We start from the raw sequence: 12,849 nt of genomic DNA, 5'->3' as shown, positions 1-12,849 counted from the left end.
GCTGAACAAAATTCTCAAAAAAACCCATTTCTGTCTCTGCATGGTTCCCATATCGACAACACTTGGAATCCATCAAACATTCACTAATCAGAGGCCCTCGAAGACGAATATGCCAAAACCAATCTCCAAAGAAGCTTTTATCCAGAAAACTGATAAAACACATGAAAAATCAATTTGTCATATATCTGACCAAGATATCCCTGATTCCTCGTATTACCCATCACCAACAGTATCCTTCTCAGATGCTTTTATTGCCTCTGCAGTCATAATTGCAACCGTGGCTCTATGAAGCGCAAGATCCGCTTTGTGTAGCAACCACTGTGCTTTCTCTCTTTTAAGTCTAGCCATGTTCAATGCATGCTGAGCTGCAGTTGTTGCATCGCGCAGCCTGAACTCATCCATGTCAGTGTGATGTCTCTGAAATCCAGTGCATTGAGATTGCTTTATGCTGGACCATTCACAAAATTCATAACTCCGTTTATTGATTCCATTTCTATTTGATCTTTGGTTATATGACAATGGTGTTTCTTGAGGATCCCTCGGGGATAGGAACGCATCAATCTTTTTTGAAATATTTCTGTAAAACTTTGGTTCTGGATATCTCTCTGAACCATCATTAGTATATAAAGATTCTGTGCTTGCAGTATCCCTTGGTGAAAAGGTAGATCGGTACTGAAGCCCATGATAAGAATCAGAAGATTCATTGCTGGAGATAGCAACCTCACCAACTGAAACTCCATCGATTTTTCTCCCTGCTGCCACAAAAGCAGTAAGACATTATCAATAAAGAAAACAAAGAACCAAAAGAAATGGAAAAATTAATAGGAGTACCAAATGTATTGGAACCATCTTGATCTCTCATTAAAGCATTATGATGACCAGTGAACATAAGCTTCTTATGAGACCTCTGCTTTGAACCTTTGTTTGGTATTTCCAAGCCTCGTGGTCTCAAACAGAAGGCAAAAATAGGTGGTTTCTTCTGAGAAGATGCTTTGTCCTGGCAACCTTCAGGCTGGATCGGCATTTTGTTCATGCTTGATTCCCACTCCTTTAGTTGCTGCTGGTAACATTCCCACAGAGGAGGCTGAAAAGCCATGAAATGAGAACATATGATATTAAATGCTTCCTTGTACCAAAATAGAAGTGTTCTATTTACTTGAAAGGTCCTCAAATAAAACTGTTCTATACACAATACATGGGATGATCATAATCATAGGTAAGAATCATTCTTACCTTCCAAACAAAAGAGTCCATTTATATTAAGCAAATTATGACTACATAGATCAAAAACGAGAGTTGAACAATTGAGCAATTTATTTTATTTTAGCAACCTTGTAAACAATGCTTGCTATTTTACTTGGTTCTTCAACTAAAACCTGAGCTTTGGTCCTCAAAGATATAGTTGTTTCAAATCCTTGAGGGTTCACAAAATATTGAACAAATGAAAATCATATCATGTTCAAAATTATTAAAAAATGTAAAAAAAAAAAATCATACAGGTAGATTCTGCTTCTGAATAACTACACTGGAAAAAAATTTGAACCTGGAGTTCTGATTATCCTTTTCATGGCGACAGCCATTTCTATTTATTATCTCTTTAATTGCCAATCCCACAGAAGTCGCAGACAATCAACTCAACCTGTTTCTGGTTTCTTTTCCTGGCAAACATATTACCCTTGATGCCACTATTCCTACTCATACAGCAACAATTTGCATTTCTACAGATATAGCAAAAATTAGTGAGTTATAGAGTAGCAGTCCTTGAAAGTAGATTTTATATTTCTGCATTTCTTGGTAATATTAATGAGAGAGAGTTGTCTTTCAGCCTTTTTGTCATTTCAGTCTATTCTAAACAGGCCCCTTGGGTCGAAAAAGATAAGTACTGATTTCATTCTTGGTGCTTTTCTTTCTGCTTTGTTCTAAAACTTGTTTTGTCAGCCGCCCCCAATTTACATTTTCTTTTATGCACCTTGACTTCCTCAGTCCGAATGCAGTTGATTTGTTCGTAGTAGGTGATCTTGGATTCTGAATGATTGGATCAGTGCTTTTGCAGTCTCGTCTTGGATTCTGAGTTATCCCCTGTTTTTAAGTTGAGTTGGTTGGGTGCAGTTTGATTTGTATTCAATATCAAAAGAAGGTTTTTTGGGAATTTTTGAAATAGCAGGAGGATAGGGAAAAAGTTTTAAGTGTCAACGGAATTCTTTCTTCTTAGTGCCTGTTTTCTGCATGACATGTCTTTCCCCTAGCTAGTGTGCAAGTTGCTTTCCTAGTAGCTAGCAACAAGTCCTGCACCTTAACTGCCTATCCCCTTCTTGACATCTACTATTGGAGTCAACTCCGTGGCTAGCCACCACTCTTTGGACTTTGACTTCCTCCGTCAGCGAAGGTGTTATAGGTGATGGATCAGGTGAGTCATGCTGAAAATGGAAGATCAAATTGGGAGGGCCAGTGAACTGACCAAGAAAGCCCTGGATGAATGGTGTACATAGGTCATCCTCGTTATGTCTCACTTCGTCTGTCTTCCTTCTTTGGCATTCTTGGACCAACCAAATGAGTGATAAATATAAGATTACACTTCAGATAGAACTGACAGCAATTTGTTGGTTTCAACGTTTAACTTTGCCAGTTGAAAGTTTGACACCCAATAAAAAAGATACTAAGCAAATGAAAATTCCAACTGTTAACAGTAATTGGTGAATGACATAGAGTTTACATTAGCTGCAAACTTCATGGTATTAGGCATGCCTTATCACAACAGGACTAGGTAAATCTGACCAATGAGCGGGTCTGAAGCCAAAAATGAAAACCTGTGAACAAAAATAGTTGTGGGGACTAGACTTCAAGCAAGCAGCAGTCATGTTAACACCTACAAGGCTACAACATATGCAGTCTAAAACAACTAATAAGCAATCATCTCACTGTCAGTAGATTTAATCCAGCATATGCATGAATTTATTCACAAGAGAAAAAAAAATACAATGATAAAGAATGTAGACTAATCAAATCTCACCTGAAATTGCCGAATCAGAGGCAAACCTTTCTTCTTTCTCTTCAGCCTCCAATACTCATAAATAACTTTGACTACGTTTGCTGGTCCAACATCAGCCATGTATCTTTCGATGTCATCATTGGTGAACTCCTCGGACTGTAGAGTATATGCAAGTTTCTCAAACATGTCGATGACCTTTTCAAAGATATCCTCTGTAACCTCAGGCATCTTACCATCCATGGCATCCATAGTAACTCTCATTGTGCATATCCATTTTTCATCTTCACTGTCAACGTCATACAACACACGAGATGAATCCAAGGCCAAGTCAACTTCAGTTCCCATCTGTCGAAAGTACTTTGATGAACCACGCACAAAAGGCACTTCAACATAACCATCATCACCATCTGAAAGCATGTGAACTCCTGGAATGGGAATGTTCTTAATAGATGCAGCCCTAATATTCTGGTTGTAGCATTTTTCATGCATTTGTTTGAAAATGTACCACTGGTTTCTGTCAGTGAATTCTAACATCCATTCTTTTCCTCCTTTCCACATCATTGCATGAGTGTAACGATTTGTGGATCCAGGCTGCAGAACATGGTGTGCATTGTAGACATATTTGGTAGCCCCTGAAACCATTACACATATTCTCCAATTCTTCTTATCATCACAGTCAAGTTGAACCTTGGCTCCATATTCTCTCCAACATTTGTCACCATGAGTAACAAGGACATTAGCAGCACAGTCTACTGAGTCCAGATAATTTTGAGGACTTCTAGAACAATCTGATGAAATATTTGCAAGAAGAGTCTTCACTTTTCTATGAGGTTGTACCTTCTGGTGATTGTTTTGGGGTTTTGCAGAATGTTCATAACCTACAGATAACTGTGAATATGAAACTTGAGTTCGACGCCTCCTGCAGCGACTAGTAGGGCCATTTGCCACAAGGTCTTCCGAACCAAATTTTGGAGGATGAATAAATGTCCGTGAAAGTGAAGTGTGGCGATTGCGATGCCACATGCTTCGCGGAGCAGTTGGATTGTGTATCGTGTGTGCATTCATTTCAAGGACTAAGTTAGATGCAGGGTGAGCAATCAGCAATCCTTTATGAAGAGAATGATTCTCAACTTCATCAAACAATTGAGCCTTGAGGTTTGCAGTATTGATACAAGAATTGCATCCTCTATCAAGGGACTTGTCTGGAGAGGAACCTTTAGGATATTCAGAACAGGAAACCTCAACAAATTGTGATGTTCCAGCCTTGCATGAAAATCTTCCAAACTGAATAGCACCCGCATCGCCAGTGCTTTTCACCCCATTACCACTACCACCTACAGCATTTCGAATCACATTAACCTCACTAGTGAAAAAATTCTTAGTGGATCCATTCAAATTACCATCATTTTCAGCACACAAAGCATCTGTGCTTGGTCTTCCATGACTTGCTGGTGCCTGGCTCAACAAGGGCCCTGAGTTATCAAGAGTTTCTGCAGCTTGCTTAGATGGGTCCTCAGCAGAAGAGCAGCCATTAGCTGTCAATTTATCATTATTATCTGTGTGTTTTTGTGAAGATACTAAATTGTTGTCTTCAGAACAAAAGGAAGATGGATCTTTCACAACCAGCAAATTCAGATGCAGACTGAGTGAAAATGAAGGCCCAGCAGCAAAAAATTGGGAACATAGAAGAGGCTTCTCATGTTCTTGAGCCAAATAGTGAATAACAGAATTTGTACTTGTATCAACCAATTTCTCCGGATTGGACCTATGAACCAGGATTGATCTTTCCCAGAATCTCTGCAAAAGAAGAAAAAGGACATAAAAGATTGGTCAAACCAGACTCACTAATTGATGAAGTAGATATTGGCTTAAATACAAGTTTATTGAGTGACATGTAAAGAATGCCTTTAATATAAAAGAAGAGCATCCTTTCTAACTGCCTAAAAATCACCAGGAAAGAGCAAAGACATCAGAAACTATCTAAACCAACTATTGCACAGGCTTTGAGAACCAAATGGATAATTGCAAAGACAGCTCACAGTATATTCGGATATCAACTACATCAATATAGAAAGTCCAAAACTCATTTGCCTAAATCCAACAACAAATCCAGTTTTCCCAAATATTTCATATTTCATCAGGCCCATCTGGCACAATAATTTTCCAAGATGGACCAGTAAAAACAATTATAAAGTTCCTAGAGTGAAATAATACCTTGCTGTTCTCATGATTGCACCAAGAAAAGTATACCAGATGCATATGCAAAATTCATTCTTATTCAATTAAAACAACATAAATTGTATTTGAAGTCAGGCAAATAAATATGAGCCTAAAGTTTTAAGGTTCTGGGCATTGCTCCTTACCAACTAGATGCTTGCCTAATATAAAACTACTAGAACAACTATAATATGTTTATGACAAATCTCCAGTGCTTAAAGTCTTGAACTGCACCAAATGCAAAATTAGGTAGTGTAACACTATAACACATAAGTTAACTAATTACAGGAATTAGTAGGCATTAAACAACTAAAGTCCATCAAAATTCAAAATTCTGTGGTACAAACATTCCAGATATGCAGTTACACCTTCCAGACAACAATACAAGGAATATGCCAAGTTCAATTTGTTGCTCATGGATCTGACTAATCAAATGATGAACTAAAAAAGTATTTACTTATTAGATCTAAGACAAAAGCATAGTACAATGCATGTAGGTGTAGTTGAATAACATTGAGATTGTGATGCCATAACACGCACAAGAAAGTCGAAGTACTACAAATGCCAGCCAACAGACTTAAAAGCATGTCCAAGGTATTCTTCAGAAATAGTTAATTTACAAATTATTCCAATTATGATTTTGCCTATTTTAGAATATGTTTATATTTATTTAAACCTAAAACAAGCAAATAGGAACTTTTCACAAGGTCGGAATTATACCTCGCAATCATACACATATCTGTCATTTAATTTTGGTAAGCTATGACATCTAGATAATATCTCAGATTATCTGGCTTGGAGTCATGCAGAACAACATAATGCACAAGCCAGGAAGAACAATTCTACTTCTCACACATTGTTAGAACAATGTGACAAGTTAAACTTAGTTCGTAGACAATCCAACCACTTTACAAGTAAACACTTTGTCTAGATCCAGACAATCGACACCACAGGTTACCAGGATTTCTTTGTTCCTTTCAGAATGTACTAAATCCTTGAATAATCTCTAACGAGAAAAAAGCCTCATGTCATAAAGGAAACATGCTTACTTGACAGCATATTTATCAGAAATGGACTGCACTGATCACTCTGACAAGGAAAAACATGACCAGGCTCTTGGAGAAGTGAGTCCCATTAAAATATCAGGGAAAAAACCAGAATGAACCAACCAACTCAACCAGAATTTTAGTTAAAAATAAGAATTAACTTGTTTTGCATGAACCGACCAGTTTTAAATATTTAAAAAAGGCATTAATTCCCTTCTTTCCAAAATCAAATTGGAAAATGATTGGGAGCATAAAAGTAATTCTTCATCGTAATTCCACTTAATAAATTAAGGAAAATTGTAAAAAATGGTGATCGCACTGAGAAGAAAAGGAGAAGGAAAGGATGAGGAGATAAAGAAGTAAAAAGATAGCAGAGGAATAAAAAGAAGAGGACGAGAGGAACAATATTGCGTCTACAAGGAGAAAAGGATGATGGATGATCAACAGATGGAGCTAAGAAGGCCTACTTCCCTGCATGAGCAGCTCGAACATGAAGCTGTAAATTTTGTCTAGTCCCATTTGAATCCCTTTAAAGTGTAGTACTTAATAGATATAGGTTTACTTCAGAGGAGTTGTGCAAAAGATCAATGAGTTAATTGGTTTGCCATAGCTACCGTATTGTGATAAAACCTTAGCAGTTGTACAAGAAGTGAATGGTTTTACTGCTCTACCATCCAGTATTAAACCGGGCTTATCCATTGAAAATCAAGGAGAAGGAGAAGATGAAGAGGACGAGAAGAGAAAAAAACAGGTAAAGCCATTATATATGTGTGTGTGTATTTAATATGTTTCATTAAATTCTGCAATTCCACTAGCTGACCTACTGGCCAATTAGTGACCCAGTGAACTGAAGCTTGGCCGGGCCAATGACTAGTTTGGTTCTGATAACTATTCTTTGCAGGGCTCATAACTAGAGATGCTAAATACAGTGTCCCAGACATGCTTTGCAACCTCTGTAAGTGCACTTAATACTCTTTGTCAGGGGCAAATAAGGATTAAACACTAGAGGGAATTCAAATCATGTAATATTTCTAATCACCTGAAGCACCAAGCTCATACGGACTGAGTAGAGAGATTGTCATTCTAAATGCTAAAACAAATTTCTACACACAAGAAGAGTAAAATGAATTACATAGAACATTAAGAACAACTACATTTTGTCAGCAAAGCAGCCCAGTAAGAAACAGAAATGAGTACCTCAAGTGACATATCAGAACTGTGGACTATTTGACCGCCAGGGAGCTCATGGATGTTTGAACAAGTGTACTCAGTCGTTATTAATGCCTCCTTTGTGCAATGATTTTTCAGTTTATCTTCAAGATGCCTCCATTTTAAACTCTCCATATTGAAGAAGGTATTCAAAACAAAAAGAAGTTTTACACCTAAATTGTGCAATGTTGAAATCCTAAGCCCAATTGATGAGCATGATACTTCTGGGTCGGTGAAATTACTCTTCACAATATGCCCATTAACAGTTGTGATGATCAAACAGAAAAGAGAGACTGCACGCCTTAAACAACCCTCAAATAACAGAAACTTCAACCCAAGAACATTATCAATATAAAAGACCTCCATATGAACAGTAGGCCATGCACAAACTAGTTGACCATGATGCAGAATATAAAGGGATTGGCAGAGCCAAATGCTTTCTTTTTGAAAAGCAAGTGCCAGAGAACATTGTGGTGGTAAGCTCGACTCAAATATTACTTCTCCGAATTCCAACCATGTCAAAATTATATTGAATCTCTCTATAGCTGTTGTGCTGTTGGCAATGGAAGCACAAATGCTCATTGAACCACCTGGGCCATCAGGAGCAACGTTGTGTGCCACTTTAGTGTCCAAAATATCCTTTCTGCTGCGAAACCGTTTCCTAAAATAAACATAAGGTAACTTCCTGCCTTCACAGCCAATACTCCTCTTTAGCTTAGAGAGACTGTTAATATTCCAATCACATGCCTGGTCTGACTCATTGAAATTAGAAAATAATTTATTTAGATTCTTATCCAACGGATTCACTGACATATTTTCCCTTGGCTCTGATAACACAGATGGCCCGATGTCCTTCAAAGGACGAACTCTAAGATGCTTCTTTATGGTACTAGATGAGGAGGATGTAACTTGGTGATTTGTGCGTGTCAACCATGAGATAATGGGTTCTGATTCCAGGAGGTTGCCTATGTAAGTGCTCTGTGTGGCTTGTACCTTTTTTTCTATTTTCTTCTGTCTTACTTGGGACCCTGGTTTCCCAAAATTAAACTTGCTGGAAACTTCACTTGGAAAAAGCAACAGCTTGAATCTCTCCTTTTGGAGATTTATCCACTCTTCATCACGATCATCATATTTGACATGATGCAACCTAGTTACAGGATCATAACCTTTGACTAGGCCAAAGTACCAACTTTTGTCCAAAGGCCAGAATACTCTGATCCTCTGCTTAACGACACAATAGGGATCCATATCCCTTGAGCAAACCTCATAAAAGTGGCGACGCTTCCTAGCAAAGCTTTTACCATTGTGCCTCCTTGGCCGAAGCACCCGACCTTTGGCATCTACTGAACAAGATTCAGCCTGTAAGACCTTCAACCTACCACCGGCAGATTGCAAAAATGATGATCCTTCTACCAGATCTGCTGCACATGTTCTCTTCCCAGAGAAACCAGTGCAATTTGGATCAAATCGCGAAGAAAGCATTCTAGCAGCATTTTCTTCAAGGTTCTCCTCATCATCATCCAGAGAATCCCCAACTGAATCCTCAGAGTTGTCTATCAGAGGTGCATCATTCCCAGTACAATTCCATTCAGACATCTTCAACTTCCTTCTAATTCCAACCTTTCTATCATCATCCTCAAAATGACTCTCATTTTCAACACTAGTGCAAGGAGCAGAATCATCTTTATTGAACCCATTCGGCTCAAAATCATCAGCTTTCTGTTTCTGCTTGTCATTCAACACTGGTGAATTTAAATTTACACTAATCGATGATTTTTGGTCCTGGGTATCAGTATTAATCCACTCATGATTAGAGTTACCAACTGGAATTCCCAAGCTAATAGGGTCTTTAGCTTTTTTCCACTTAAAGATACCCCTAGGCCGCTTCGGGATAAAGAGATCTTCTCCCAAATAATTCTCGTTTTTAGAGGTTCCACCACTTGAAGATGTATGATCTGTCTTTTTGGACAACTGTGAATAAAGATCAGTTTCTAAATATTGTTCATTCCCACTTGACCAATCCAGATTAAGTGTCGCATCACTTGTGTTGGTGGTTTTGTCCCTCTTCTGAGCATAGGAAATATAGTTTGGCTTCGGCCTTGAGACATTTAAACTGTTGCGCTGCCTCTTAGAACCACGCTCGAGACTGCTCACAGAAGCCTCTTTTCTGCTTGGTTTCCTTCTTGATTCTGAAAGAAATTCTCCTCCTTCCACAAACGCGGATCCAAGCTTCCTATTGAAAACTCTGGATTCTTGTTCCAACACCAAAACCTCCTTCCCGGCCCAGGATTTTCGATCAGAGCTCCTTGAATTCTTCACGCAAATGCTCTGGAGATCCAAAGAACTCGGCTTCGTAGGTATATCGGATGTTTCAGCCCTCTCAAAGCTAATTTCCATCTACAATTCCTGAATTCCAATGAAAGAAACAGAAACCCCCAAATGTTATCACCCATCACATGACGAGGAGAGCGAAGCCCCAATTTCGGATCCGTAAGCATAACTCCGACCGCATGACGCCAAATGTACTCCTAAAACAAACCTAAACGACAAAGATCGTCAAGCAGTCTCAATTGCCCCATCGATCACCCGGCAACAACGAAGCAATCGAGGCCGGAGATGCCAAAACAACATACCTGTACCAAGAAAGACGATACAAGCCAAATCTCCCATCGATCGGATCCGCAATCGACGGGCAAACCGATTTCTCAGTCCAATCCCGCCTTCTGCCCGCAGGAATCGCCCGATCGATCAATGTTCTCGACGGTGATTTATCAACCCTGGAAAAAGTACCGGGCCTAGGGTTCTTCGTTCCAGGAGACGTAATGGCTCCGAACGTAAAAGAACAATAAGAAAAAAAAAGCAAACAGGGAAATGGGGAAATAGAAAAAGCGAGCTACAAGGAAAAGGACCAGGACTGATTGAGCGTAGGATCTCGATCGGACGGTCTACATTTCTTATGGTGACGACCGAGGACCTAACGGCACCAATCGCGAAGAAACGCACGGCCGAGATCGATGAGATCGATGATACGGACGGGTGGGATCCGAGCTAACGTTAGCGGGAATATGGACCGTTCACGTGACGAGTCATGAGGGTTGGAAATTTCTAAAAGACGACGACTCGACCTTTTCACTTTTGCCGGTCGAATCCATACCGTAAATGCTCATACATTTAAATCAATTTACGAAGTGTGCCATTGGGAGATGGAAATAGGCACCCGTTCCCTTCGACTCCCAAATTTTACCTTTCGTTCCACCGCCTTCTCTGATGCGATATAAGTTTGGTAGGGCCCATGCCCTCCTTTAATGGGGTACTTTCGCTTGTGGTCCACGGCTTGGTAGTGTAGCTTTTGTTGGGGCAAATTTTGGTCCTCTTCAAATCCTAAAAGAAACTTCATTCTCTCTGGCGGAGACTTAGTTGTAATTATCATTATTATATCCTAATGTCATTAGCTTTCAGTTTCATGTGAATTTGGTTTTATATATATACATATATATATATAGTCGAATTAAGTCACATTTTGCTCAGCATATGAGTTACAACTCATTAAAAATGAATTGTCACACGTGACTTCTGTAGAAAAAAAGAAATGAGCATTAAAGAAGGTGATCCATTGGGAATAATTCGAGACCAAATGTGTTAAATAGTTTGATTCCTTGCTGGGAATCTAATCTTCGCCCTCTTTTAGATTGATTTTGAATATTTTTGACTTGTTAAGTACTCTTAATAAAAAATTGGTTTATACTTAGTGAGTCTTAATTATGTAACTTGGATAAATTTACCTTTACAGTCGTATTTTTTAATCAGTAATTTTGGACCTTTGGATGGAAGGAGGAATTAACATTACAATGATATCTTATGGAGATACTTTATCCATTATTATCTTTTTTGAGTGAATAAATAAATACTAATGTCTCATGTGTCAAAAATATATGATTCAAACTCTCAATTTTGATAAATGAATGTGGTTTGTTTTAGTTGTTAAATAACTGATATGGATGGTCAAAATGATTATTAGTAGTAGGCTATAATATATCTTGCAGTTGTGGCTTTTCATTATAAAAAAGATTATTAGTATTTTTTTCCTAATATGATAAATTTTTATATGTAAATTTTTTTTTTTTAACCTCAATTTTTTTTCCCAATGTCCTTTTTTATTTTTAGAGTGCCTCTTATTTTTTAAAAGATAAAATCATCATTAGCTTTTGTCCCAACGTCTAACTATGTAATATCGTCGATTGCCTCTATCGCTCCACGTGGTCATCACCTCCTTCTATACAAAGCCCCAACATTTTTCCTATGGAGTCTCTATTGTTGATGTTGACTACTCCCCTTAACATCGCCCCTCTCACCCCTCCAAGGATGAAGGGTGATGGGGCAACTATTCACAATACAGGAATGGGACGAGACAAATGTGTTCGAAGGAAGCAATAGGATGGAAGCGGTGCAACTTAGATTACCTCTTTCACGATGTTTTGTCATGAGTAATACATTGTTATGCATGCTAACACATGCCTCATCTTCAGCCACACCACATTACTTCTATTCTCTATATCACATCTAATTACAGCTCTAGTTACATGTTTGCCCACCACCCATGTTGTTATTATTCTTTCGACTCTTGCGAATGTGATCATGAATACCAGATACATCCTAAATCATGCATGGTCATCATCATTTTTACGGTTCCTCCTCTCTTTGATGTGCTCTTGATCATATTACTCATATCTCTCAGGTCATGAATGAGGAAGCATGTCTCATCCCCTCTTGCACCACCAATAGCCATCCATCTCTCTCCTCTCTACTCTTTATCCCTTGAAGATATGGTTAAAAGGGGAGTAGTCGACACCAGAAATAGAGGCTTCTTAGGGGTAGACTAGAGCCCTACGCATAGGGCCCTTACGAATTTAGGTGACTACCAAACAAAAGGACAGAGGCAACAAGGACAATGATGAAGACAATCCATAATGTAGAGTAATAAAATAACCATAATGAAAGACTATAGTAGGGCAATAGGATAGAGGCAATGAGCACAGTGATAAGGGCTTGATGGTGGTAGCGAAGGCAACCTATACGTAGCATAGAGTGATGTGATGGTCACAACAAAGACATCAAATATAGTTATAAGGATATTTGGTAATAAAGATAATCCGTAATATAGAGTGATGAGATAAGCACAATAAATATAGACTTGATATGATGATCAGGCGGAGGTGACTATCACGATGGGACAAAGACCAAGAATAATATAAAAAATAAATAACAGAGAATAAAAAAATATTATATGGAAAAATAAATTTTTTAAGAATTTGTCCCATTTTTGGTCATTTTCTCTCTCAAAACTCTTCCTCGTGAGCAAGCGACAAGCCAACCCAGATCCTTCTCCTC

General features: G+C 38.5%; 1 protein-coding gene across 2 annotated transcripts in view; it reads right to left on the bottom strand.

Annotated features, from left to right (window-relative positions):
- LOC103990276 (uncharacterized) overlaps positions 1 to 10,279 on the bottom strand; it is a 10,452-nt gene extending 173 nt beyond the window's left edge. The window contains exons 1-5 of one of the 2 annotated variants that reach the window (XM_009409352.3): positions 10,095 to 10,279; positions 7,450 to 10,000; positions 3,011 to 4,786; positions 832 to 1,084; positions 1 to 755 (exon numbers count right to left, since the gene is read on the bottom strand). The exon at positions 1 to 755 is cut by the window's left edge and continues 173 nt beyond it. In XM_009409352.3, coding sequence (XP_009407627.2) covers positions 214 to 755; positions 832 to 1,084; positions 3,011 to 4,786; positions 7,450 to 9,858 — 4,980 coding nt within the window. In that variant the 5' untranslated portion in view covers positions 9,859 to 10,000; positions 10,095 to 10,279 and the 3' untranslated portion in view covers positions 1 to 213. The remainder of the gene's footprint in view (positions 756 to 831; positions 1,085 to 3,010; positions 4,787 to 7,449; positions 10,001 to 10,094) is intronic. The other variant, XM_009409353.3, reaches the window with a different exon arrangement.
- Between the last annotated feature and the right edge of the window lie 2,570 nt (positions 10,280 to 12,849).

Source organism: Musa acuminata, chromosome BXJ3-7 (assembly GCF_036884655.1).
Source record: "Musa acuminata AAA Group cultivar baxijiao chromosome BXJ3-7, Cavendish_Baxijiao_AAA, whole genome shotgun sequence".
Classification (NCBI taxonomy): Eukaryota; Viridiplantae; Streptophyta; class Magnoliopsida; order Zingiberales; family Musaceae; genus Musa; species Musa acuminata.
Note: the sequence above shows the minus strand (reverse complement) of the source record. Positions and strands in the feature narration are given on the sequence as shown.